At 37.7% G+C, this 21,879-nt stretch overlaps 4 protein-coding genes and 1 non-coding gene across 12 annotated transcripts; 2 read left to right on the top strand and 3 right to left on the bottom strand.

The window, feature by feature from the left end:
• Window positions 1–1,157: 1,157 nt before the first annotated feature.
• Window positions 1,158–2,058, top strand: LOC147535327 (Copper transport protein family). Its single transcript, XM_086651195.1, has 3 exons — window positions 1,158–1,405; window positions 1,518–1,599; window positions 1,701–2,058. The coding sequence occupies exons 1-3, from the start codon at window positions 1,397–1,399 to the stop codon at window positions 1,931–1,933; spliced, it is 324 nt and encodes a 107-aa protein (XP_086507321.1). The 5' UTR covers window positions 1,158–1,396; the 3' UTR covers window positions 1,934–2,058.
• LOC147535326 (denosine deaminases acting on tRNA) lies at window positions 1,599–8,093 on the bottom strand. 7 transcript variants are annotated; one of them, XM_086651174.1, is made up of 14 exons: window positions 7,795–8,093; window positions 7,570–7,690; window positions 6,815–6,999; window positions 6,600–6,722; window positions 6,089–6,202; window positions 4,772–4,941; window positions 4,619–4,695; window positions 4,401–4,520; window positions 4,193–4,280; window positions 3,581–3,695; window positions 2,932–3,469; window positions 2,756–2,843; window positions 2,195–2,279; window positions 1,599–1,826 (listed from the first exon to the last, which is right to left on the bottom strand). In XM_086651174.1, exons 1-10 carry the CDS (start codon window positions 8,012–8,014, stop codon window positions 3,585–3,587), a joined length of 1,329 nt encoding a protein of 442 aa, XP_086507300.1. In that variant the 5' UTR covers window positions 8,015–8,093; the 3' UTR covers window positions 1,599–1,826; window positions 2,195–2,279; window positions 2,756–2,843; window positions 2,932–3,469; window positions 3,581–3,584. The 7 variants fall into 7 exon arrangements, with proteins under 7 accessions (XP_086507300.1, XP_086507299.1, XP_086507301.1 ...); XM_086651173.1 differs by having other exon boundaries at window positions 1,599–1,823; XM_086651175.1 differs by having other exon boundaries at window positions 1,599–1,823; window positions 3,029–3,469.
• A 451-nt stretch (window positions 8,094–8,544) lies between these two features.
• On the bottom strand, window positions 8,545–12,332 carry LOC147535325 (uncharacterized). 2 transcript variants are annotated; one of them, XM_086651158.1, is made up of 4 exons: window positions 12,087–12,332; window positions 11,780–11,977; window positions 9,841–11,229; window positions 8,545–9,760 (listed from the first exon to the last, which is right to left on the bottom strand). In XM_086651158.1, the coding sequence occupies exons 1-4, from the start codon at window positions 12,178–12,180 to the stop codon at window positions 8,781–8,783; spliced, it is 2,661 nt and encodes an 886-aa protein (XP_086507284.1). In that variant the 5' UTR covers window positions 12,181–12,332; the 3' UTR covers window positions 8,545–8,780. The 2 variants fall into 2 exon arrangements, with proteins under 2 accessions (XP_086507284.1, XP_086507285.1); XM_086651159.1 differs by having other exon boundaries at window positions 12,111–12,317.
• A 1,812-nt stretch (window positions 12,333–14,144) lies between these two features.
• LOC147535324 (uncharacterized) lies at window positions 14,145–15,992 on the top strand. Its single transcript, XM_086651179.1, has 2 exons — window positions 14,145–15,264; window positions 15,573–15,992. The coding sequence occupies exons 1-2, from the start codon at window positions 14,175–14,177 to the stop codon at window positions 15,608–15,610; spliced, it is 1,128 nt and encodes a 375-aa protein (XP_086507305.1). The 5' UTR covers window positions 14,145–14,174; the 3' UTR covers window positions 15,611–15,992.
• Window positions 15,993–19,683: 3,691 nt separating this feature from the next.
• Window positions 19,684–19,757, bottom strand: TRNAV-CAC (transfer RNA valine (anticodon CAC)). The gene has a single exon. It is a non-coding gene; the product is annotated as a tRNA-Val (tRNA).
• Between the last annotated feature and the right edge of the window lie 2,122 nt (window positions 19,758–21,879).

The following is a 21,879-nucleotide window of genomic DNA, read 5'->3' as shown; positions in this document are numbered from 1 at the left end:
AGTTTGATTAGTATGCTCCCATCTTTAATCAAATTAGGTCTATCTAATTGCGTAGTTAACTCCATACAGCCTCTTTCGCATGTGAATTCCATGTCACTTGCAACTCTTGATCTTTCCGTTAACAATTTCAACTCTTCTTTGCCTTTGTGGTTATATAATCTAACCAATCTTGTTACTCGCGGGAGTCATCTTCGAGGACCGATTCCGACAACCATTAGTAACTTGAATTCACTTGTGAACCTTTATTTGAGTCACAATGAGTTGGAGGGAGAGATCCCAAGAACCTTAGGATATCTTTGCAACTTGGAGATATTAAATTTGTACGGAAACAAGCTTCAAGGAGAGATTTCTGAATTTAGTTCTTGATATGGTATTCCTATGAGATTATTGCTGGATTTATAGCTGATGTGATTTTAAGTATATACCTAGATTATTGAAAGCTTATGGTGAACTTCCTGAAATACTCGTCTTAATGGAGGAATTGCTGGTGGTATTTATGATGAAGATGATTGTACTGGTGAGGGTGGTATTTACTAAAAATGCATTTGAAATTTGGGATGATATCTTCATGATTGTTTTTCCCATACTAATAATACTCCTAAGATTTTTCGACTGGTGGTGGACTCAAACGAATATGAGATATATTAAACCGATGAAGCTAGATGGGTTTTGGGGTCTTCAAAAACTAGTTTGGACTTTGCTAGGGTTGCAAACGATCTATAGCGATAGGCGAAATAAAACAAAGTTGATGTTACCACAAACTATATTTGTCCCATACTAATACTTCTAAGATTTTTCAGCTGGTGATGGACGGAAACGAATATGAGGTTATGAACCCGACAAAGCTAGATGGGTTTTGGGATCCTCAAAAACTGATTGGACTTTATTAGAGCTGCAATCCATCTATAGCGATTGCCAAAATAAAACAAAGTTGATGTTACCGCAAACTATATTTGCGTTTGGAATGTGAACTTTAAATGATTCGACCTAGATGAGTTAAAGATGAATGGAAGCAAATGAGAACCCCACCATAGTTTAGTTCTTAATAGTTCCCATCACATAATAATAGGCACATGGAAAAAGAGACTTGATAACCCAACACTCAGGTACAACAGCAGAATCTAATCTTATGGTGAGAAATGGGAAAAAGAAAAACTAATCTACAAGTAGAACATGAAATCTAGAGAGAGAATGTGTGCATGTAGACTAGAATGAGTAAGTGAAAGAAAATTGTTGTCCTTTACAAGTCATGTGGGCACTACTTCTTTGACTAATGACTCTCTCACATCTATAAGTGTAGTAGTAACACTTCTTTTCCCACTTACCCATAACTCAGTTTTCTGTTCCAGTTCTTTTACATTTCACTCACTCTCTCTCTCTCTCCCCCCTTCCCACAATGACTCAGGTCTCTTCCTCTCTCTCTCTCTCTATAATTAGATCAATGAACTCAAAACTTCCAGTAATTAGTACATACTAATCTAATTAGTTATCTGTTTTTCTCTGTTTTTCATTTTCAGCAAAAGGTGATCTTAAAGATCATGACCATGACAGATGAGAAAACAAAACAAAAAGCTATGGAAGCTGTTGCAGATATCTACGGTAACAATAACATGACCAACTTTATTAGCTATATAATCTATTTTTAATCATAAACAAGATTTTGATTAAGAATTTGCTAATGAATGAGATTACGAATGCAGGGGTGGATTCCATAGCTGCCGATATGAAGGAGCAAAAGCTAACAGTTATAGGAGAGATGGATACAATTGCAATTGCTAAAAAGTTGAGAAAGATTGGGAAGATTGATATAATCTCTGTTGGTCCTGCTAAAGAAGAAAAGAAAGAAGAGAAGAAAGATGAGAAAAAGGAAGAAAAGAAAGTTGAACAGAAGAAAGAAGAAAAGAAGGAAGAAAAGAAAGATGACAAGAAATAGTTCAAATTATTTTCTACTTAATTAAGCATTTGGGAAATTTGTAGTTATCATAAAAATATGGTTACCTATAATGTGATGAGTAAATAATTTTTATAGAAATACATAATAAATTATTGATATTCTTACTTTTATGGGGAAAAAAAATAATCTCTTCGTTCATTTTAAGAGTTCGTCATGGGTCTCATCTTAAACGGAAGAGAACAGAGTTTAAATCTTGATGTTTCATAAAAGGATAGGCATGAGCACGAGTTGTAGTTTTACCGGATAAAACTCGCCTGGGAGCTTTACTATCCTGATGGAAACTTCGGAGGGAACCAGTTATTAGATGGTTCGATTAGTCTTTCACCTGTAAACCCAAGGCACAGGAATTATTTGCACATCAAAACTAGCACAGCAACTAGTCTATGTAATAAAATTGCAGGAAAAAAATACAAAACAATGGAGAAGAAAATACATCGATTAGTGGAATCACGATGAGAGAGAAACAACCTTATCGCGAAATTATAATCTAATAACCTAGAGCTTCACCTAATTAGATAAATCAAACAACTATTATTCGGGTTCTTCCTAGACTTAAGATCAATTCTAGATTTATTTAGATAGATGATGTTGTAAATTAATTCTTGATTTAGGAGAATGAGTTCACGAATGTCAAACGAAGTCGAAGAAATAAACCCATCAGAAATATTCTGTTCATATCATGTACATAATACTCAAATGAAGAATGACATCATCAGACGAGCATGAAATCAGAAGAGTACAAAAAATAATAATTTGGGCAAGTGTTTTATTATGCGTAGAGAGAGAGCTGTCTGTGTGTACCTGTTGGACTATGAGTTGTTTAGCACAAAAAAATCAGGTTCATGCCGGTGACGATAGGATTGCAATGACTTTAATATCGATATATAACCTGAAAATCGAAACAAAAAGAGTTTTATATAAGTACAAAAGAGTATAGAATATGACATTTTTAAGTATAGCAATAATTGAGAACTTACCAACTTGATTAATTAATGATTAAGTGGTACAATTCAGATCTGCAAAAACAAATATAAATTGGAAAGGCATGACAGAGCCCATTATATGAATCTTTACCAATTGAGTTCTTCAGGAGATAAGAAAACTTTAAACCCTTTTCTCCCACTTGTATCGAATCTTTCTGTTTCTTCAAAAGTCTAGAACAATGATGTCACAATCCAAAACCCATTATCGAGTTTTTCTGTTTTCTTTTGGATTTGGTAAGAATTACAGTTCAGACAAATAAAAAAAATATTAAGCCACAGACGGCGTATACAAGAAGAGAATAAATAACATGATAGAATCTGGTCTATGTCACTAATTAAATTGACCAGAAAGACTAATAAAGAAATGAAGTAAACTTCTAGATACAACTGTCTAAGAGATCATTATCGCTGCTTACTGCTCGCGTTACCAGCCCGTCATCAATGACTTGGGGATTTCGGCTGCCCTGAGGTTATTGTTCAACTTTCCATTTCGTCGTATTATGAATTCTGCTGTTTCTTTAATTGTTTTGATCTGCACAAAATCAGATGACAGCAGTAGATAATTATAAGATTAGAGAGTTTTGCGAGATCGTTCTTGAGAAAGAAAATCTTTACACTGGTTATATCCAATATATAAACTTACGTGGCTATCTTGAAACCGAAAATTCCTCAAGATCAAAAGGTTTCACAAACCAATTACTAAAAGGCGGAGAATCTTTGAAAATCTTAAGAGTTGATTGGTATTCTCGAGCTCCTGACTGATTAAGAATAATAACATATCAAACCTTTTTCAAAAAAGATAGAGCATAATCTCCTTAGAGTGACACAAAAGTTCTAACTCGAGTTCTAGTTTTGCAAGACCCAAATGGTTGAGTTTAGTCATAATCTGACTAGGACAAAGATGCAGTTATTTATCTACGATGCCAAAGTTAGAGTTACAGAAATTCCATCTAGCCCTGTGTTGTCCACGGACTCTCACCAAATAGAGTTCATCTTTCCCAACCAGTTAGCAAAGTGGCTGGCCTCTGTAAATCGATAGCCCACTTTGACAATGGCATGTCCAGAAAAGGAGCTTTATTGATGCCACACTCGGGTTAGGTTAATATGTTCTAACCCACCAGGACGAATAACCAATCTAAAAATTGTTGTCATTATGTAAGAAGAGTGCACCCCAATGTGAAAATGCATGTCCTCGTGTTCATTATATTCAGTAGTAATATGCATAAATTTCAAGTGTATTATACGTAAGGTCAACCTTCAGTTCTCGATAAGAGGTCTTGTCAGCTTGAAATTCAGAGCAGCAGCCACGTTTCACTGACAAGAATAGCTCTAGCAATCGCCTCCTAATTAAGAAAATGAAAATGTAAATTTTGCCCTTTGCTTTCACATATTTAACCATTAGAAAGTGCATGGGAAAAGCTTTTTAAGCTGACACAAATTCTCAGGGAAAGCTTGTAGCTTACTTGCACAAAGATGATTCGGTAGATGGAGATAGAGCCCCTTTAGCAGAGGTGCCTTGCTTTCTACCAGTAGTTCCGAGAATAACTTCGTGAAATTCAGACTTGTTCCAACAAATAGAGTAACTATCAAAATGAAGCGTAAAAAACATTTATTAGCAAATAGATGTTGAATGGTGATATGCAATACCCTAAAAGTGTCAATATGAAGACTTGATAAATACCCGCATGTTAAAGTCATTTTGGCAGTCTCGGATTGCTGAAACTCACTAGGTGGAATTGGAGCCTCCCAAAATAATGGCTGCCATTAACATGTCACCAGTCATAAATTGATTCATCGTAGTCATACATATTGGGATAATGTACACATTAATAACCTTGTTCACTTGAAAAGGAGTTGTCAGGTTGTTTGATAATGGAAGAATGCGATCACAAAGAGCTCTTCTTAAATAATTCTCCAGAGCTTCACCAGTAGTATTGTTAGGTGGTAGACCAACAGTAATGGATGAAATGTATATTGGTTGAATAAAGTAGGAAAGTAAAGCTCCTGTATGGAAATAATAACACAGTAAGAGTCTCTGGTATCAAGTGAGGAAAGAAAAAATATAACTATAAGTCTATAACTGATGTAGGACAGAAATGGGAAGTTGGAAATAAGGAAGAAAATAGCTTGATTATATTATAGATATAAGAAATAACGCACTAGTATCACACCAGTACAAACTAGGAATCACTCCTAGAGCCCTTAGGCATCACACCTTTGGGGTATTTGCATCACACAAACACATAAAGCTTAACTAGCTGCTGGAATACTCTCTGTCTGTCTCAAACAGCAGAATTACATGCCTTATATAGGCCTAAAACCCACCTTTGCCATCTTTACTTGTAGACTATTGAACTTCTAAACTCCTAGAGCACTAAAAGACATTATAAAGGACATTTAAGACATTAAAGAGACACTATAAGACATTAAAGACATTAAAGAGACACTAAAAGGCATTAAACATTGAACAAGGTGGAACCATTTTGGATTAGGCCCACATTATTCAAGATTCCAGGTGGGCCCTTCATCTAAGACATGCCAAATCAGAATTTGGGCCTTAGAATCTTTCTTTTGACGCCTCCGATACACCTTTTGTGGTTGTTGCTGCCATTCATCTCTATCAATAACTATGATACATCCCGTGAAAAGTGAAGCAAAACAATACGTATATCTTGTGAAAGTCGAGTTAAAACTTCTGACCAAAAAATTTCATTCTAGGATCATTTGTTCAGTGTGTGAATATATTATACATATATTTGTTTAAAAGGGCAGAGTTAGAGAATGTAAGAACTAAAGCAAGAAAGTGAATTTATTCGCATTTTCACCAACCCGCTCATATCTGGTATGACCCACTTTGAGACCAGCCTACATATCCGTGTCAGTGATGCATGGCTTGTCTATAATAATAAGCATGATCAACGACATTATAATAGGTAAACTCTTCCGATAATGAAAAAGGTTGGGCATATTTAAGATAACTAATACACAATGTTACGTCCTTGATCATTTATAACTACAATGAGCATGCCTTGCTCGGCGACAACCCATCCCACTAGCACAGGATTAGCAAAAATGGTTTCACATCTACAGAAAAAGATTGGCGTACTTTTGAAATTATAACTCATCAAAGTAACAACAGGTAGAACTAAACCTTGAACTCCCATAACATTCCATCGAGCTATTTTATCTGAGCAACTCATCGACAAAGTTGTATCACCACGGCCAGGTTTCCTCTGTACCAAACTAATGACTTGGGAAGAACTTCCTGAAAGGAGAAAAAGAGGAGGATTGACCCACCATTAAGAAGGGAAAAAAGTAGTATAACATATTTCTCATCACCATCATTGTGTACTAACACCCCATTACATTTCAGAGGAATATGATAATCATCACATCTGCTGAGTAAAAATAAGTTTAGGTGAAGAACAGTTCATCATGACTAACTGTCCCAGATGAAAAGGCAACATGATGAGTTGAACTTCTAGCTTCATTTGGGTATTAGTCACTGGGTGAGTAATTGATACATGAGCACTTCTTTCACAAAGGAAGAGCTCAGTGTTTGAAGATTACTTTTGAAAAGAGTGAACTTGAAACTTATAGCCGTTAAGATATGTATCAGTTGTTACAAAAATGATATGTTAAAATCTCAATTACCAATTTACCATTACTATTCCTTGATGTTTCCATAGATTCATTTCTGCAACCGAGAGATGGTGATGAATTTCCATTGGTTCGGGGGCATTTCCTCATCTCACATTGCAGAGATGTACTAGAGGCAGCTCCACCTACAAGGATGAGTAACGTTCTATAAGATGTTTCACGAACGAACTAGCAATGAAAACTGCGCACTGCTATAAAGAAACAGTTTGAAACTTACATGGCAACTGTGTAATATAAAAATGCAATTTCCAGCCCGGTTTCATTCTGTATGTTCCTTCACTATCTGGATCCAAATGGAAGAGTGAGTTTTTTACTGTGACCGCTTCCAACTCTTTGCTGCAGTTATCACTTTCATGATCTTTCTGGAGTTCATTAAGGCATCCAACCTCAGAATATAAAAACCTGCACAATGAGGATGAATCGGCATTGACTTACGTGTCCTGTTGAAACAATGAAGGAATGCAAAAATATAACACGAAACCTATAGATTTTCAGATCAGTTAGTAAATTCTAAAGCAGAAATACAAAGTCAAGGTTAAACATCAAGTATGTTCACATTCTCGCATGGTCAAAATCAGCATGTGCAATTGCTCACAACAAAAAGCAAATGTTTTAGCATATAAATGAACACAGACCTCTTGAATAAGCAGTGAGCTGATGACCGAGTATTTCGTTAAAATTAAGCATTTCAAACCACTAACTGGAACGATACCTATCCAAAAACAATATCCTTAGGGTTTAAGGGATAGGGTTTAAGTGTTTAACTTCTTCATATTAAGTAAGTTTCGACTATTCTGATGGATTCCAGATTTATAACCTACCCAAATAACATTTACATGATCAAGAGCTACAATTCAAGAACAAACTGAAAGAAAACCTAATCAAAGGGGTCCAATAACTGTAAAGTTTCAAACTTTCTTTTATATAAGTAGTAATCAAACAAATTAATCCAAGAACAAAAAAGAGAAAAACCTAATTAAAGCTCTCCGAGCAACAATTTCAGCATGTGAATCATGAACAACATCACCCCTTGAAGTCAAAAGTGATCGTCCAAGACATTTAGTTCCCGTACCCAACGAGACAACTTGAAGATCTGAAAGAGATTAATCGAAAGTTATATACATGTGAATTGAAGAAATAAGAACTAGGGTTTTGTTTTTTGATGTTGGGGTAATGAAATAAAGAAAGTGGGTGAACCTTGAGAAGGAGAAGAGAGGAGAAATGCAGCAAGAACAGTGATTTCTCGACCTTGAGGTTTTCCTTTCTTAGGGAGAGATTTGTAAAGAGAGAAAACTTTATCTGAAACCCTTTCTCCCCATTTTTGATTTGGTGTTGTTGATTCATCAACTGGAGAAAGAGAAGAAGAAGAGGCGGGAAGTTCTACTTCTTCTTCTTCGGTGGGGGTGGGGGGACTCATTTTCTGAAGTAGATGCTGGCAAGAAAAATTTTGGCGGAATTTTAAATACCTCACCCAGTATTATTTATACCAATTGTATGCGAACTAGTTCCCAAATGGACCGATTTTTTTTTTTTTTTAAATCCCGTAATAAGACTCATCCCAATATCTCATGGGTTTAAGAGTATCAGGAGTATCAGCGCTTAAGAGAGATTTCCTACCAATTACTCATCCCAATATCTCATGGGTTTAAGAGTATCAGGAGTATCAGCGCTTAAGAGAGATTTCCTACCACTACACCAGAGAGATTTCTTTCGGGACGGAACAATGGCTGAACAAAGGTACAAATTGAACAAAGGTATGAAATGTTTCTTTCGGAGCCCACACAATTCGTCTCCAAAACTGATACAAGGTGTTCTGTGTTCACGGCATTGTGTTTCTTTCTGGCAATTCGCCTCCAAAAGTGATATAAGGTCAAAATTGATATAAGGTGTCTGCGGCATTCGAGCAAAAGTAGATGTATTCAGAGCAGACAAAAAGAAAAACGCCAATTGGTAGTCAAACATTAATTACTAAGATAGATATTTGTCTAACAACCGTTTGATACATCACAAAAACTGAACACAAAAAAAGCTTTCTTATGAGAAGATAAAACATCAAAACTACATAAAACAAAAACCACAATTCCTTCGGTCCTTCCAACAGCACAATCTTCCCCCAAACAGATATACTCATTACTTTCAAGTATCATCATTTATTATTATTAGTGCAGCAGCAACCCCAAACTTCAATTGTCTATCTCCTTCTCCCTTATGTCACCACCACTCTCACCTTTTCCTAGCCATGAACCCACCATTCCCTTCACACGATCAACCATTCCCACCCCTTCTGACCCGCCCGATTCACTCCCCCCACCCTTCGACCCATCACCTTTATCATCACTATCTGTTCCCAATCGTCTAGCAACCTCCGGCGACTCAGTCACCTTGTCCATTGACTTGGCTATATGCTCTGGGTAATCCTCTTTTTTCTTATGCAAACCCTCTGAAATTATCTCATTAAGTGCTTTATCTTCTTCTCCAGGCGTAAACCTCTTCGCTAAGAACTCCACCACTGTTACCCCTTCACCTTGACCTTGTTCCTTCAGACTAGTACCAGTGCCTCCTGTCCCCACACCTGTATCCTTACCCGCATCTGAACCCGTATGGTCGGTGCCCGTACCCTTGATTTTGGATACAACTGCAGTTCCAGCTCCTGCAACTTTCTCATACACAGGTGCTAACTTCTCTGTCACAGTTGAAGCTATCTGCCTCCCGTACTCACCCACGGCTGTTGTCGTGGTTTGCTGGCCATATCCATCTTTGTTCATATTCAGGTCATCTTCATCAGTGTCGAGTGTAGCAGTGTTATGGCGGTCCGACCCGTACCCGAGTTTTGAAGCTACTTCATCTTTTGCAGAAATTGCTTTACCAGCAATGGCTGATGCAGCTGAAGTGATTTTCCCAGTGTAGCTACTGTTCTGGTTCCTTGGTTGGTCTATATTCATCTGTTCTGGTTCTGAATGGTACTCGGATTTCGTGTTGCCATCCAAACTCTGTGGAATTGGTGGACTTGTGTTTTTGGTTCCAATTGAAGGTGAATACGAAGAGAATTGGTCATGACTTCCCATCCTAACTGATGATGTCTTCAGTTCCAAGTCTTGTTCGTCTGTAACCTCCAATTTACCTAATGTGTTTATAATTGGTTTCATGTCAGCTTCGGTTCCACCTATTACACCAATGAAAACAATCAATCGATTGAAAGAATGAACGAAGCATATGTGAAATCAGAAAGTATAGGAATCGTACCAGCGCCTGTAGGATCGGTTACTTTAGACTGGTAATTTCCAGGTGAGAGAGTTCCGTGTCGGCCTCTTGGTGCATGTGGATCTGCCTCGAACGGTTCCAGGTTGATTCCAGGTTGGCCTTGCCCCAGATTTATCATCTTCTCGCCGGTATCTAGTGGCCCATGTTCCAAATGCCTGTGTCCCAAATTAACGTCCTTTTTGGGAGGAAGCCCCAACTCAGTCCCCAGCTGCACGTTTCCAAAGTCAGTTCCTAATTTTTGCCCATACTCCAGATTTTTCTCCCTGCCAAAGTTCCCCATATCAGTTCCGTGTTGCCCGTGTTCCGACTTGGGGAGATTTTCAAACCCAGTTCCGGGTTGCATGTGTCCCGCCATGGGGAGATTTCCGTGTTGCCCGTGTTCCGACTTGGGGAGATTTCCAAAGCCAGTTCCGGGTTGCATGTGTCCCGCCATGGGGAGATTTCCAAAGTCAGTTCCAGGTTGCCCGTGTCTCGACTTGGGGAGATATCCAAAGTCAGTTTCGGGTTGCCCGTGTACCAGATTTTCCTCTTTGCCGAAGTAGCCGGTACCTGTTCCGTGTTGCCCATGTCCCGACGTGGGGAGCTCTCCAAAGTCAGTAGCGGGTGCCCCATGTACCAGATAGTCCTCCTTGCCAGAGTAGCCGGTACCTGTTCCAAGTTGCCCGTGTCCCGACTTGGGGAGCTCTCCAAAGTCAGTTCCGGGTGCCCCATGTACCAGATAGTCCTCCTTGCCAGAGTAGCCTGTACCTGTTCCAAGTTGCCCGTGTCCCGACTTGGGGAGCTTTCCAAAGTCAGTTCCGGGTGCCCCATGTACCAGATTTTCCTCCTTCCCAAAGTAGCCAGTACCTGTTCCGAGTTGCCCGTGTCCCGACTTGGGGAGCTTTCCAAAGTCAGTTCCAGGTGGATTTTCCTCCTTACCAAAGTAGCCGGTACCTGTTCCAAGTTGTCCGTGTCCCAACTTGGGGAGCTCTCCAAAGTCGGTTGCGGGTTGCCCGTGTCCCAGATTTTCATCCTTGCCAAAGTAGCCGGTACCTGTTCCGAGTTTCTCGTGTCCCAACTTGCGTACATTTTCAAAGTTCGTACGGGGTTGCCCATGTACCACACTTTCCTCATTGTGGAAGTTGCCCAGACCAGTTTCACTTTGCCCATGTCCCAACTTGGGGAGGTCTCCAAAATCAGTTCTAGGTTGCTCATGTACTAACTTCTCCTCCTTGCCGAAGTTCCCCAAGTCCGTTCTTCCGGGTTGCGAGTGACCCGGGTTTACCTTGTCTTCCTTGAGCAAGTTTGAGACTGTAATGCCAGGTCGTCCTTGTGCTACATTTACCTTCTCATCCCTGGGAGAGTTGTTCACAGCTGAGGAGGAGTCGTATACTGCATTTAGAATGTAGAGAAAAGGGTAATTTTGACATCACAAATAAGAGTAGGAGAACACTACAAAAATAGTACTTCAGCGACGGTATAGTTTTACTGAAACAGTCAGTAGTAGGTACATTGACAATGTTCCTTAAGCCATCAATAAAACTGTTACAAAGCGAAGTCCTACAATAGTATTAATTTCTACACTAGGTAATACTATTACGTTCGAGGTGTCACTAAAGGTATTCTGCATTCTCTTTTTCGGTAATGAGTGTGGTGAAAAGGGTAAGTTTGACATCACAATTAATAGCAAAAACAACAAATTTGGTTTTTTAGCGACGGTTAAATTTTACAAAACCCGTCGGTAATAAGTATAGTCAGAACGCTACATTTAAGCCGTCAATAAAACCGTTTCAAAGTCTCCTACAACAGTATTACCGACGATCTTTGTATTCGTAGGTAATACCATTATCCACAGGTTTTTGCGACACTTAAACTGTCGCTAAAGATTATATGTTTTCTCTTTGTGGGTAATTAGAGTATTGATTCAGGTAAGTTAACTTACTGGGTGCACCATGAACTTCAGGATCTAATTCAATCATTTCATCATCATCGTCTTCTTCAGAGACATCTTCATTCTGATCATGATGCCCGTGATCGTGGCCGATAATTTTATCTTTGATTTTCTTTGCTTTAGCCTTTACTTTCTTCAACACTGATTTCTTCTCATGGTGTTGTTCTTCTTGAGGATCATTTGCTTGACCTAATTCACACACACACACACACACACAAAAAAAAAAAGTTAGTAAGAATGAGAAAAATTCACACAACCCAAAAACCAAAATGACTAAAACCTAATTAGTATATATTACCAGCAGAGGAGGAAGGGTGTAAACCTATGCCATTTCCATGAGGAGCTTCATCAACATAGTGATGACCTTCTGTCCTCTTCAACTGACTATCCATCTTTTTTTAGTTACCCAATTCAAAATTATCACTACAAAGAGAGTACCAAAGATCTAGAGAGATAGAGGGTAGTTAAGTTTTAGAGAGAGAGAGATTGATAAGAAAGTGGTAGTAGAGTGAGAGTGATGAAAGAGAGAAGGAAGATGAGAGGTATTTAAAGAGAAGAAGAAGAAGAAGAAAGGAAAGGAAAGGCGACCGACCGGTTAGAATATTAATATCTGTGACTGGTGGCTCACACTTACCACAACGCGACACGTGTACACACATGCTATACGTGTCACTTTTCTAGGAGTAATTTTTATATATTACACGTGGCAAACTTAGGAAAAGGAAAATATCAGATAACCAGAAAAAAGGAGACCGACTTCATTTGGAATGAGAATTTTTCTTTTGTTTTTTCGAATTTAACTTCATTTAAGGCCGACGAGATACAAAATTAATAAGAGGTATAATTTTCTACTTTATAGATTAAGAGTTCGAGACAAACGCTAAACAATTCAAAAAAAATTTATCGATGAAGTTATAAAAAATGTCGTCTACCACTTTTTGGTATACTAGGGCATCCCTCTAAATAAAGTAATTGTTGTCGGATTTTAGGACTCTTCAATTATTCATTTATCAATTTAACTTAGGCGGTTATTGTGTTTAACACAATGCTTTGTCACGACGGATCGTAGTCGACTTCTAAAAAAAAAATCTGCCCAAGCAATTTTTTTTTATAAATTATTGGCGTTCCTTAAGTTTTTGTGACAAAAGATTAAATCTCTCACCATTCCAATCAAGAGTCAGTTGGTTGTCCGAGCAAACTCATTATACTTGGAGTCTCATCAACACGACAACCCACAATTTTGCATTACACCCTTCCATAGTTAACTTTTCTTCCAATTTAGACCCTATAACTTGCTTTATTGTAGGAAGTAGGGATGCTATATCTGAACAGTGTAAGAACTTTTGTTTATGAAGTAATGGCTTTCACTCAAAAAGTAGAAAATAGGAAAATCCTATATCTTGAAATTAATTTGTCCCGTTCATGATAAAATTTGTAGGCGCTGTGGTTTGTTACACCATAATTTCTTAGGGGTAAAAGAAATGAAAGTTTGGGTGAAGAAGATACAGACCCTCATTAGTCGGACTATTTCTCTTTCTAAATAGCAGATGCCGGACTTGCATTTATGAGCTCAACAATATATAATTGTCTGGACTCGGGCTTATAAGATCAACGATATATAATTGTTATTCGATTTCTTAGAAAAAAGAAGCTCGAAATATTCATAAAAAAAAAAAAAAAAAAAAAAAAAAAAAAAAAAAACCAAATCAAAGTTAACTTGTCTTGGATGTTGTCACTGTTAGAATAATATATATATATATATATATATATATATATATATATATATATATATATAATAGTTAGGGGTTGTTTAGTAATTTGCCCTTTGAGGGCCTTTTAGTCTTTTATCTTTACTATATATTGTTATCTTGTAAACCTAATTTATCACTAATGAAATCCCTAGCTTCCTTTAGAGTGTTTCTCTTCTTCTTCTCTTCTCTTTGAATATTGATTTCTACATGGTATCAAGAGCATTAGGGTTTGATTTTTCTTTTTTGATTTAGAGAATTTGGGAGTAGCTTTTCTTTTAGAATTAAAGTTGGTTTTGTGGGATTTGACCCCATTAATACGCAGGCAGCAAAGGAGAAACTAATGGACGGTTTCGGTCAAGGGATTTGCTTGGTTTTGGTGGGAAAGTATTTATAGGCAGTTTTATTTTTTTTGAGAAGTGGTTTTGGTTTTGAGTGGGAATTAAAGGATAGGTTGAAAAGTGGGTACTGGTGCTTGCTGGATTTGGTTTTGAGTGGGAAGGCATTAAAAGTGTATTGTTTTTTTTTTTTGGAGAAACAGCACCTACGTTTTGGGGGAGCTGGTCATTAAGGTACGTTTGGTTCTTTCACTAGCCTATTTGGTGTTGCTTGGTTATATTTTGTTTTGAATTGAGAACATGGAGAGTGGAAAAGATGATTCATTGCAAGCTATTAGTGTAAGATTGAATGGTAAAAATTATTCTTATTGGAGTTTCTTGATGAGAAATTTTTTGAAAGGAAAATATTTGTGGGATTACATTGATGGTACTGTTGTTAAACCAGTTGATAGATCGAAAGAAAACTTTGTTGAGTTATCTAGGGTTTGGGAAGCAAACAATTCGAAAATTATTACTTGGATTAATAACTCTGTGGATAACACTATTGGATATCAGTTGGCGAAATTTCAAACTTGTCGTGAGATGTGGTTTTACTTAGCAGATATGTTCCAACAGTCGAACTTTGCAACACAATATAAGTTAGAAGCCGATATTAGAAATATGGAACAGAGAAATATGAATATTCAAGAATTTCATGCTGCAATGACTGATCTTTGGGATCAGTTAGCTCTTACAGAATCCGAAGAGTTGCAGGCTTGTCCTCCTTATATTGCTCGTAGGGAGGAAGGTCGTTTGGTTCAGTTTTTGATGGCTTTGCGTAGTGATTTTGAATCAATTCGTAGTACAATTTTGCACAGTAAGCCACTTCCGTCTATTGCTAAAGTTGTAAATGAGCTTATGGCTGAAGAGACACGTCTCAAGTACCAAGCAAGAAAAGGCATTCTGCAAACACCTACTGAAACAGTGTTAGCTGTACATTCGAAGTCAAATCAGAATCATCAGAACAAATCCTATACAAAAGTTGCTATGGATGAATGCAGCTTTTGTAAGCAAAAGGGTCATTGGAAGGCTCAATGTCCCAAGTTAACGAACAAGTCACAACAGAATCAGAGACCTCAGAAGCCTTATCAGCATAACACAGCAGCAGTTATACCGCCATCTGACTCGTCAAGTTCTAGTGGCTCGTCTTCTTATATGCCCAAAAGTGATAATGTGGTTGATCAATTTCAAATGTATCAAAAATTTCTTGCTATGCAGCCACATGCTATGTCCACCTCTGCTCCTCAAGGCTCTTTAGCTCCAAAGTCTTCTAGTACTACATTAGACTCACTATCAGATCAGTTTCAGAGATTCTTAGCTATGCAGCCCCATGCCTTGTCCTCTTCTGAAGGTTTGTTTTCTCTTATTTCTTCTTCAGGTATGCCTTCTTCAGTTTGGATTTTAGATTCTGGAGCCTCTCGCCATATGTCCCCTGACTTATCATCTTTTGTTTCATTAAAGCATATATCTGATCTTCCAGTCCGAACGGCTGATGGTACACCAATGTCATTAGGTGGTATTGGTTCTGTTGTCACACCTAATCTATCTCTTCAGAATGTTCTTCATGTTCCCGAACTTACTTTAAATCTTGCTTCTATTGGTCAGTTGTGTGATTCTGGATGTTTGGTTTTATTTTCTTCCACTGGTTGTTATGTGCAGGATGTACAATCTCAGAAGCTGATTGGGACAGGCCGTAGGCATGGGGCATTATATTTTGTAGAGGAGCTGAAAGTACCTGATGTTGCAGCTTCCACTCTTGACTTGTCATCTTTCCGTTTGAGTCCTTCCTCTTCTAGTTTTTACTTATGGCATTCTCGTCTTGGTCATGTTTCAGCATCTAGGCTGAAATATTTAGTGTCAACTGGTGCATTAGGAGATTTGCAGGTTAAGAACATTTCTGATTGTAGTGGTTGCAAACTTGCAAAATTTTCAGCTTTACCTTTTACTCAGAGTCTGACTGTTTCAGTTAAACCTTTTGATTTAGTTCATTCTGATGTATGGGGTCCTTCTTCTGTTCCCACAAAAGGAGGTTCTCAATACTATGTTTCCTTTATTGATGATTGCACTCGTTTTTGTTGGATTTATCTTATGAAACATCGCTCTGAATTTTATGATATTTATCAACAATTTCATGCCTTAGTTAAAACACAATATTCCTCTGTCATTAAGTGTTTTAGATGTGATTTAGGTGGGGAATATACTTCAAATAGGTTTCGTGAATTGCTTGCTATGGATGGAACTGTCCATCAATCTTCGTGTACAGATACTCCTGAGCAAAATGGTGTTGCTGAAAGAAAGCATCGACACATCGTTGAAACTGCTCGTTCTTTGTTATTGTCTGCCTCTGTTCCTAGTGAGTATTGGGGCGAAGCTGTTCTCACTGCGGTAAATTTAATTAACAGAATTCCAACTTCCCACTGTTCAGGTTTGTCTCCATTTCAAAAATTGACAGGGCATGCCCCTGACTACTCGTCCTTAAGAGTCTTTGGGTGTACTTGTTTTGTTCTTCGTCCTCGTGTTGAGCGTAGCAAGTTATCTTCTCGTTCTGCCATGTGTGTGTTTCTTGGTTATGGTGAAGGTCAGAAGGGTTATCGATGTTATGATCCAGTTACTCATAAATTTTATGTCTCTCGTCATGTTGTGTTTTTAGAGCATATACCTTATTTTTCTATTCCTGCCAATGCTCATGATGTGACTCCCTCTAACCTAATCCATATTGATCCTTTTTCTGATGTTTATGATACTCCTACTGCCCATGTTGAACCTGCTGCACCTGATGTTGTTGATGCTCCTCTCACTTGTGATGTCCCTCCAACCCCTACGGCCGACCAAACTCCTGATGAGATTGCACATCCATCTCGTTATCCTCATCGTGTTCGTAAGTCCACTCAGTTACCTGACTATGTTTATTCTACTTTTTCTCCTTCTTTTACTTCTTTCTTGGCATCTATTCATTGTCATTCTGAGCCTTCTTCCTATAAGGAGGCAGTTGTTGATCCTCTTTGGCAAAAGGCAATGGCTGAAGAACTCTCTGCTTTGCATAAGACTGACACATGGGATTTAGTACCTTTGCCATCTGGTAAACGTACTATTGGTTCTCGTTGGGTATACAAAATTAAAACAAAGTCTGATGGGTCTATTGAGCGGTACAAAGCAAGACTAGTTGCTAAGGGGTTTTCGCAGGAGTACGGGATGGACTATGAGGAGACTTTTGCTCCGGTTGCAAAAATGACTACTGTTCGTTTGCTTATTGCAGTTGCCTCGGTTCGTCAATGGCATATATCTCAAATGGATGTTAAAAATGCTTTCTTAAATGGAGATCTTCAGGAAGAAGTTTATATGACTCCTCCTCCTGGTGTTTCACATAAACCTGGAGAAGTTTGTAAGCTTAAGAAAGCATTATATGGTCTCAAACAGGCACCACGAGCTTGGTTTGAGAAGTTCTCAACTGTGGTTACATCTCTTGGCTTCGCTTCTAGCAATCATGATTCGGCTCTTTTTGTCAAATGTAGTGTTGCAGGTCGCATTCTTTTGTCATTGTATGTTGATGACATGATTATTACTGGTGATGACGTTGATGGTATTCGATCTTTGAAGTTGCAGTTAGCTAGCCAATTTGAAATGAAGGATCTAGGCACTCTCCGTTATTTTTTGGGGATTGAAGTAGCCTCTACCCCACAAGGCTATCTCCTCTCTCAGTCCAAATACACTGCAGATATCCTTGAACGTGCACGTATCAGTGATACTCGGACGGCCGAATCTCCTATCGAGTCTAATGCTCGTTATTCTTCTACGGATGGTACTCCTTTGGCAGATCCTACACTATATCGCACTATCGTTGGCAGTTTGGTTTATCTCACTATTACTCGTCCAGATATCGCATATGCTGTGCATGTTGTTAGCCAGTTTGTGGGTTCACCTACTACAGTTCATTGGGCAGCTGTTCTCCGTATTCTGAGATATCTTCGAGGTACTTGTTTTCAAAGTCTCCTTCTTTCATCGACTTCTTCTTTGACTTTGCGAGCATATTCAGATGCAGACTGGGCGACCGATTGCACAGATCGCAAGTCTATTACAGGTTATTGTGTATTCTTGGGAGATTCTCTTATTTCTTGGAGGAGCAAGAAACAGACTGTTGTATCTAGATCATCTACTGAAGCTGAGTATCGTGCTATGGCATCTACCACAGCTGAGATAGTCTGGTTACGTGAGTTACTTGCAGACATGGGTGTTTTGATTTTAGAGCCTACTCCTATGTATTGTGACAATCAAAGTGCTATCCATATTGCGCATAATTCGGTCTTTCACGAACGCACCAAACACATTGAGATTGATTGTCACTTTACCAGACATCATTTTGCTCAAGGCACCATCAGTTTGCCGTTTGTCTCATCAACTATGCAGATTGCTGACTTGTTCACCAAGTCACACTCGGTTCCACGCTTTCGTTTCTTAGTTAGCAAACTCTCGATGCTTTTCAACAACGCACCGTGAGTTTGAGGGAGGGTGTTAGAATAATATATATATATATATATATATATATATATATATATATATATATATATATAATAGTTAGGGGTTGTTTAGTAATTTGCCCTTTGAGGGCCTTTTAGTCTTTTATCTTTACTATATATTGTTATCTTGTAAACCTAATTTATCACTAATGAAATCCCTAGCTTCCTTTAGAGTGTTTCTCTTCTTCTTCTCTTCTCTTTGAATATTGATTTCTACAGTCACAATGGACGAAAAATTGGGTGAGGAAGTAAACCTTGATTAATATTGCATTAACCCCGGTGGTAAGAATAATAAAAAAAAAGATGCATAACTAGAAGAGGACTCGACATACTAGTATACAAATGAAAATACTAACATCTTAGCTGAATGTTAACGAGATCCATTCTATTAATGAAGTAAAATGAACGATTACTTATAGTAAAAAAACAAAATTACCCATGTGAATAGAAATCTTATTTAATAATTTCCAAATCATTTACAGGGAGGAGAAAGAGTAATTCTTGTCCATAATATATAAAATCCTCGATCGGTTTCGTCGCAAATAGATTTATGATCTTCTTGTAGTACCAAGTGTTGTTCAACTTCTTCAAGTATAAACCCTTTCGTTTCTGGAACGTTGACGTATATGAAGTAACCCCACACAACATGAGAAGATACACAACATGAGAAGATACACAACATGAGAAGATACACAACATGAGAAGATACACAACAATAAAAGCGTATACCTAATGTCATTAACGGAGCTTAGGGTTTCAAGCAAAAGTATGGACACAAAAAACTTAAAAATACACTGAAGACTTATTGAATGAAACATACATATGTATTTCTAAATCTTATCAGGTATAGCTCTGTATTTAGGATCCAAGGAATGGTTCCTATACCCAGCGAATAGAAAACAAAGTACATTGCTAGAGCCACTAATGACCATAATCCATGAGTTGTCGACGATCTTCTTTCTTCATTGTACCATATTCGACTTTTCTGATCTACCCGATTCTTAGTATTGTTATGGGGTAAGGTTGGGGAATGACCACTGGAAAAGAACATAAAAGATAATATCGAAAGAGATATTCTGATTCCAAATATGCTAACAAGAAGAGGCCTTCTCCTGCCACATCTATCAACTAAGATGGCACAAAAGAACCTTAGGGTTAATATCCTGAAATTATATTGGAGCAAAACGAACTATTAGACACTTATGGACAATAAATGGTTTAATTGGTCACGAAAGAAAAAAAAAAAAAAAAAGGATTGTCTGAGCCCGGGTTCGAACCGGGGACCTCTAGTGTGTGAGACTAGCGTGATAACCAACTACACCACCCAGACATTTTTGTTACCTGATCCACTAAATCTTAATCAAAGATTAAAAGTTATTAAGCAATCTTTGACAAGTCATTAGTTATTGGCTTAAGGGATGTTCTTTAGGTACACTTGGTAAAGCCCATTTTATTATTTATAAATTTGAAGAGGTCGAAGGTGAAAGGCAACAATTTGTAATGACCTGAAAAGTACTAAAAAGATCTAAATTGTTAATTTTAAGTTTTCTCCTTGAGAAGAATCAGTTTGATGAGTTAATTTTTGTTTGGTTTTGTAGGCTTGGACTTGGGCTTGGGCTCAAACTCTAATAGAGTAATTGGCCAACATTTACAATGTTGATGACAGATATTTTTCGTTAAAATTTTGCAGTGGATATTCGGGTTTGTGATGTTCTTCTATTTGGACTCTTTGTGTATGTGTTGGCTGTGGGAGCAGCTGTATGAGGGTTCATGGAGAAGCTCACTTTCCTTCAAGTCTCTGGGTTTAACCAGTCTGGACCAGAGGCCTTCCTTGCCAACTTTCAATGCCATAGTCACTATTCTGTTCCGAACCTTTTTCGTATTATCAGCTGTTTCTCCAAATCATGTTGTCGATGACTTTAGCTACTCATCTATATAAAAACGTCGATAGGCGTCTGAAGCTTTTCTAATTCAAGCCATGTATGATATCATTATGATTATAGAAGTGACAGTTAAAATGGGTTGAATTAGTAAAAACAGTAGGGGTGGAATATTAGATTCCACAATCCACCATTATTTAAGTTATTATTCGTAAGGACATAGATAAACACATGTTGTAATTATTGGACTAAACTGAGGAAAAAGTCAAGTCAATTTTGGTTCTCCAAATCTTTACATAATAATGATAGCTTCACCATCATTGACAATAACAGTATTGATATATGGAACCTTAACTAGATACCCGAAATGTCGTCTCTTTATCTAATTCATATGTTTCCACTCTTAGACATGTTTCCCAACTTATACAAGACAATCAATGGCATCTTCCATCTCTCGTTGATAATCGACAACAAATAAACTTATCCAGTCTTATTAAGGAGATGAGAATGTATCCCACGGTAGAGGCTCTAGCCCTTCTTCCCCATTGAGATGGTCTCCACCCCCAAGGCATTACTTGAAGATTAACGTAGCTAGACGTCTCTTCTGAAGCAGTAAATTTACCTGCAACAGTAGGCCTAGGTCTCGTAATTCATGGTCATAACTCAGAATTTCTTTTGGCCAAAACTGTATGTGTTAGATGCAGGTCCAGGGAAGAAGGAGCGCGTCGAGCACTCTTGCTAGCCCTAGAATGGGCACTTCAACTCCATTTTTTGAAGCTTATGCTGGTCCTAGTGGATTTGGATTCATCGCTATCAACTTGAGGAAGAACTTTTGTTTGGGTTTCTAGAAAATGTAATACAGTGGCTGATGTATTAGTTCGAATATCCCGAGCACAGACTTTACTTTGTAGTTGGAGTTCATCTAATCTTTCTATCATCCTCTCTCAAATCTCCTCTCCCCATATAATTCTTTTTCGCACAAATTATTACTTTGTAGTTGGAGTTTAACTAAATGTTAATTGTTTTTCAGAAGACTTCATTTTATATTCTTAAATTCTCAAATAATAGTTTGCAAAAATAAACGACTCTGCTGACAAAAGATTTTCAGCTGAAAAATGTTAGGTCAAACATTTAGCAACGTCGTACAATGAGATTAGATTCATCTATTGCGTAATATCTCTTTTATAATTAAGTTATTTAAAAATAGTTATTACTTTGCCTGCAAAAAAATATTTTAACTCTCATAATTTGTTACAGAAAAAACACGTTTCACGTGTAGCACGAGACCCCAACATTATCAGCCAAGATTTTGTGTTAAATACAAATTTTATCTTTCATTTAACCAAACAAACTTCTAAAATCAAATATCATATCATTCTCAAGACCAGTTGTCAGTTTTGTCAGTCGACAATTCTTCATCGCGTTAATTGTTTAAATTGTTTAAAAGTTAGTGGATCTATCTTTCAACAGAAAAAAAAAATGTAAGAAAAGTAGGTTTAAGAATGGTTGAAATTTAGTAGGTGATATAGTAAGCCTTGCTACCACGTGCATCCCGTGCTAGATTTGAAATAG

The sequence above is a fragment of the Eschscholzia californica genome, unplaced genomic scaffold, assembly GCF_041429995.1.
Source record: "Eschscholzia californica isolate CP2 unplaced genomic scaffold, dmEscCali1.0.p SCAF_6, whole genome shotgun sequence".
Lineage (NCBI taxonomy): Eukaryota > Viridiplantae > Streptophyta > Magnoliopsida > Ranunculales > Papaveraceae > Eschscholzia > Eschscholzia californica.
This window is presented reverse-complemented; position numbering and strand designations above follow the sequence as displayed.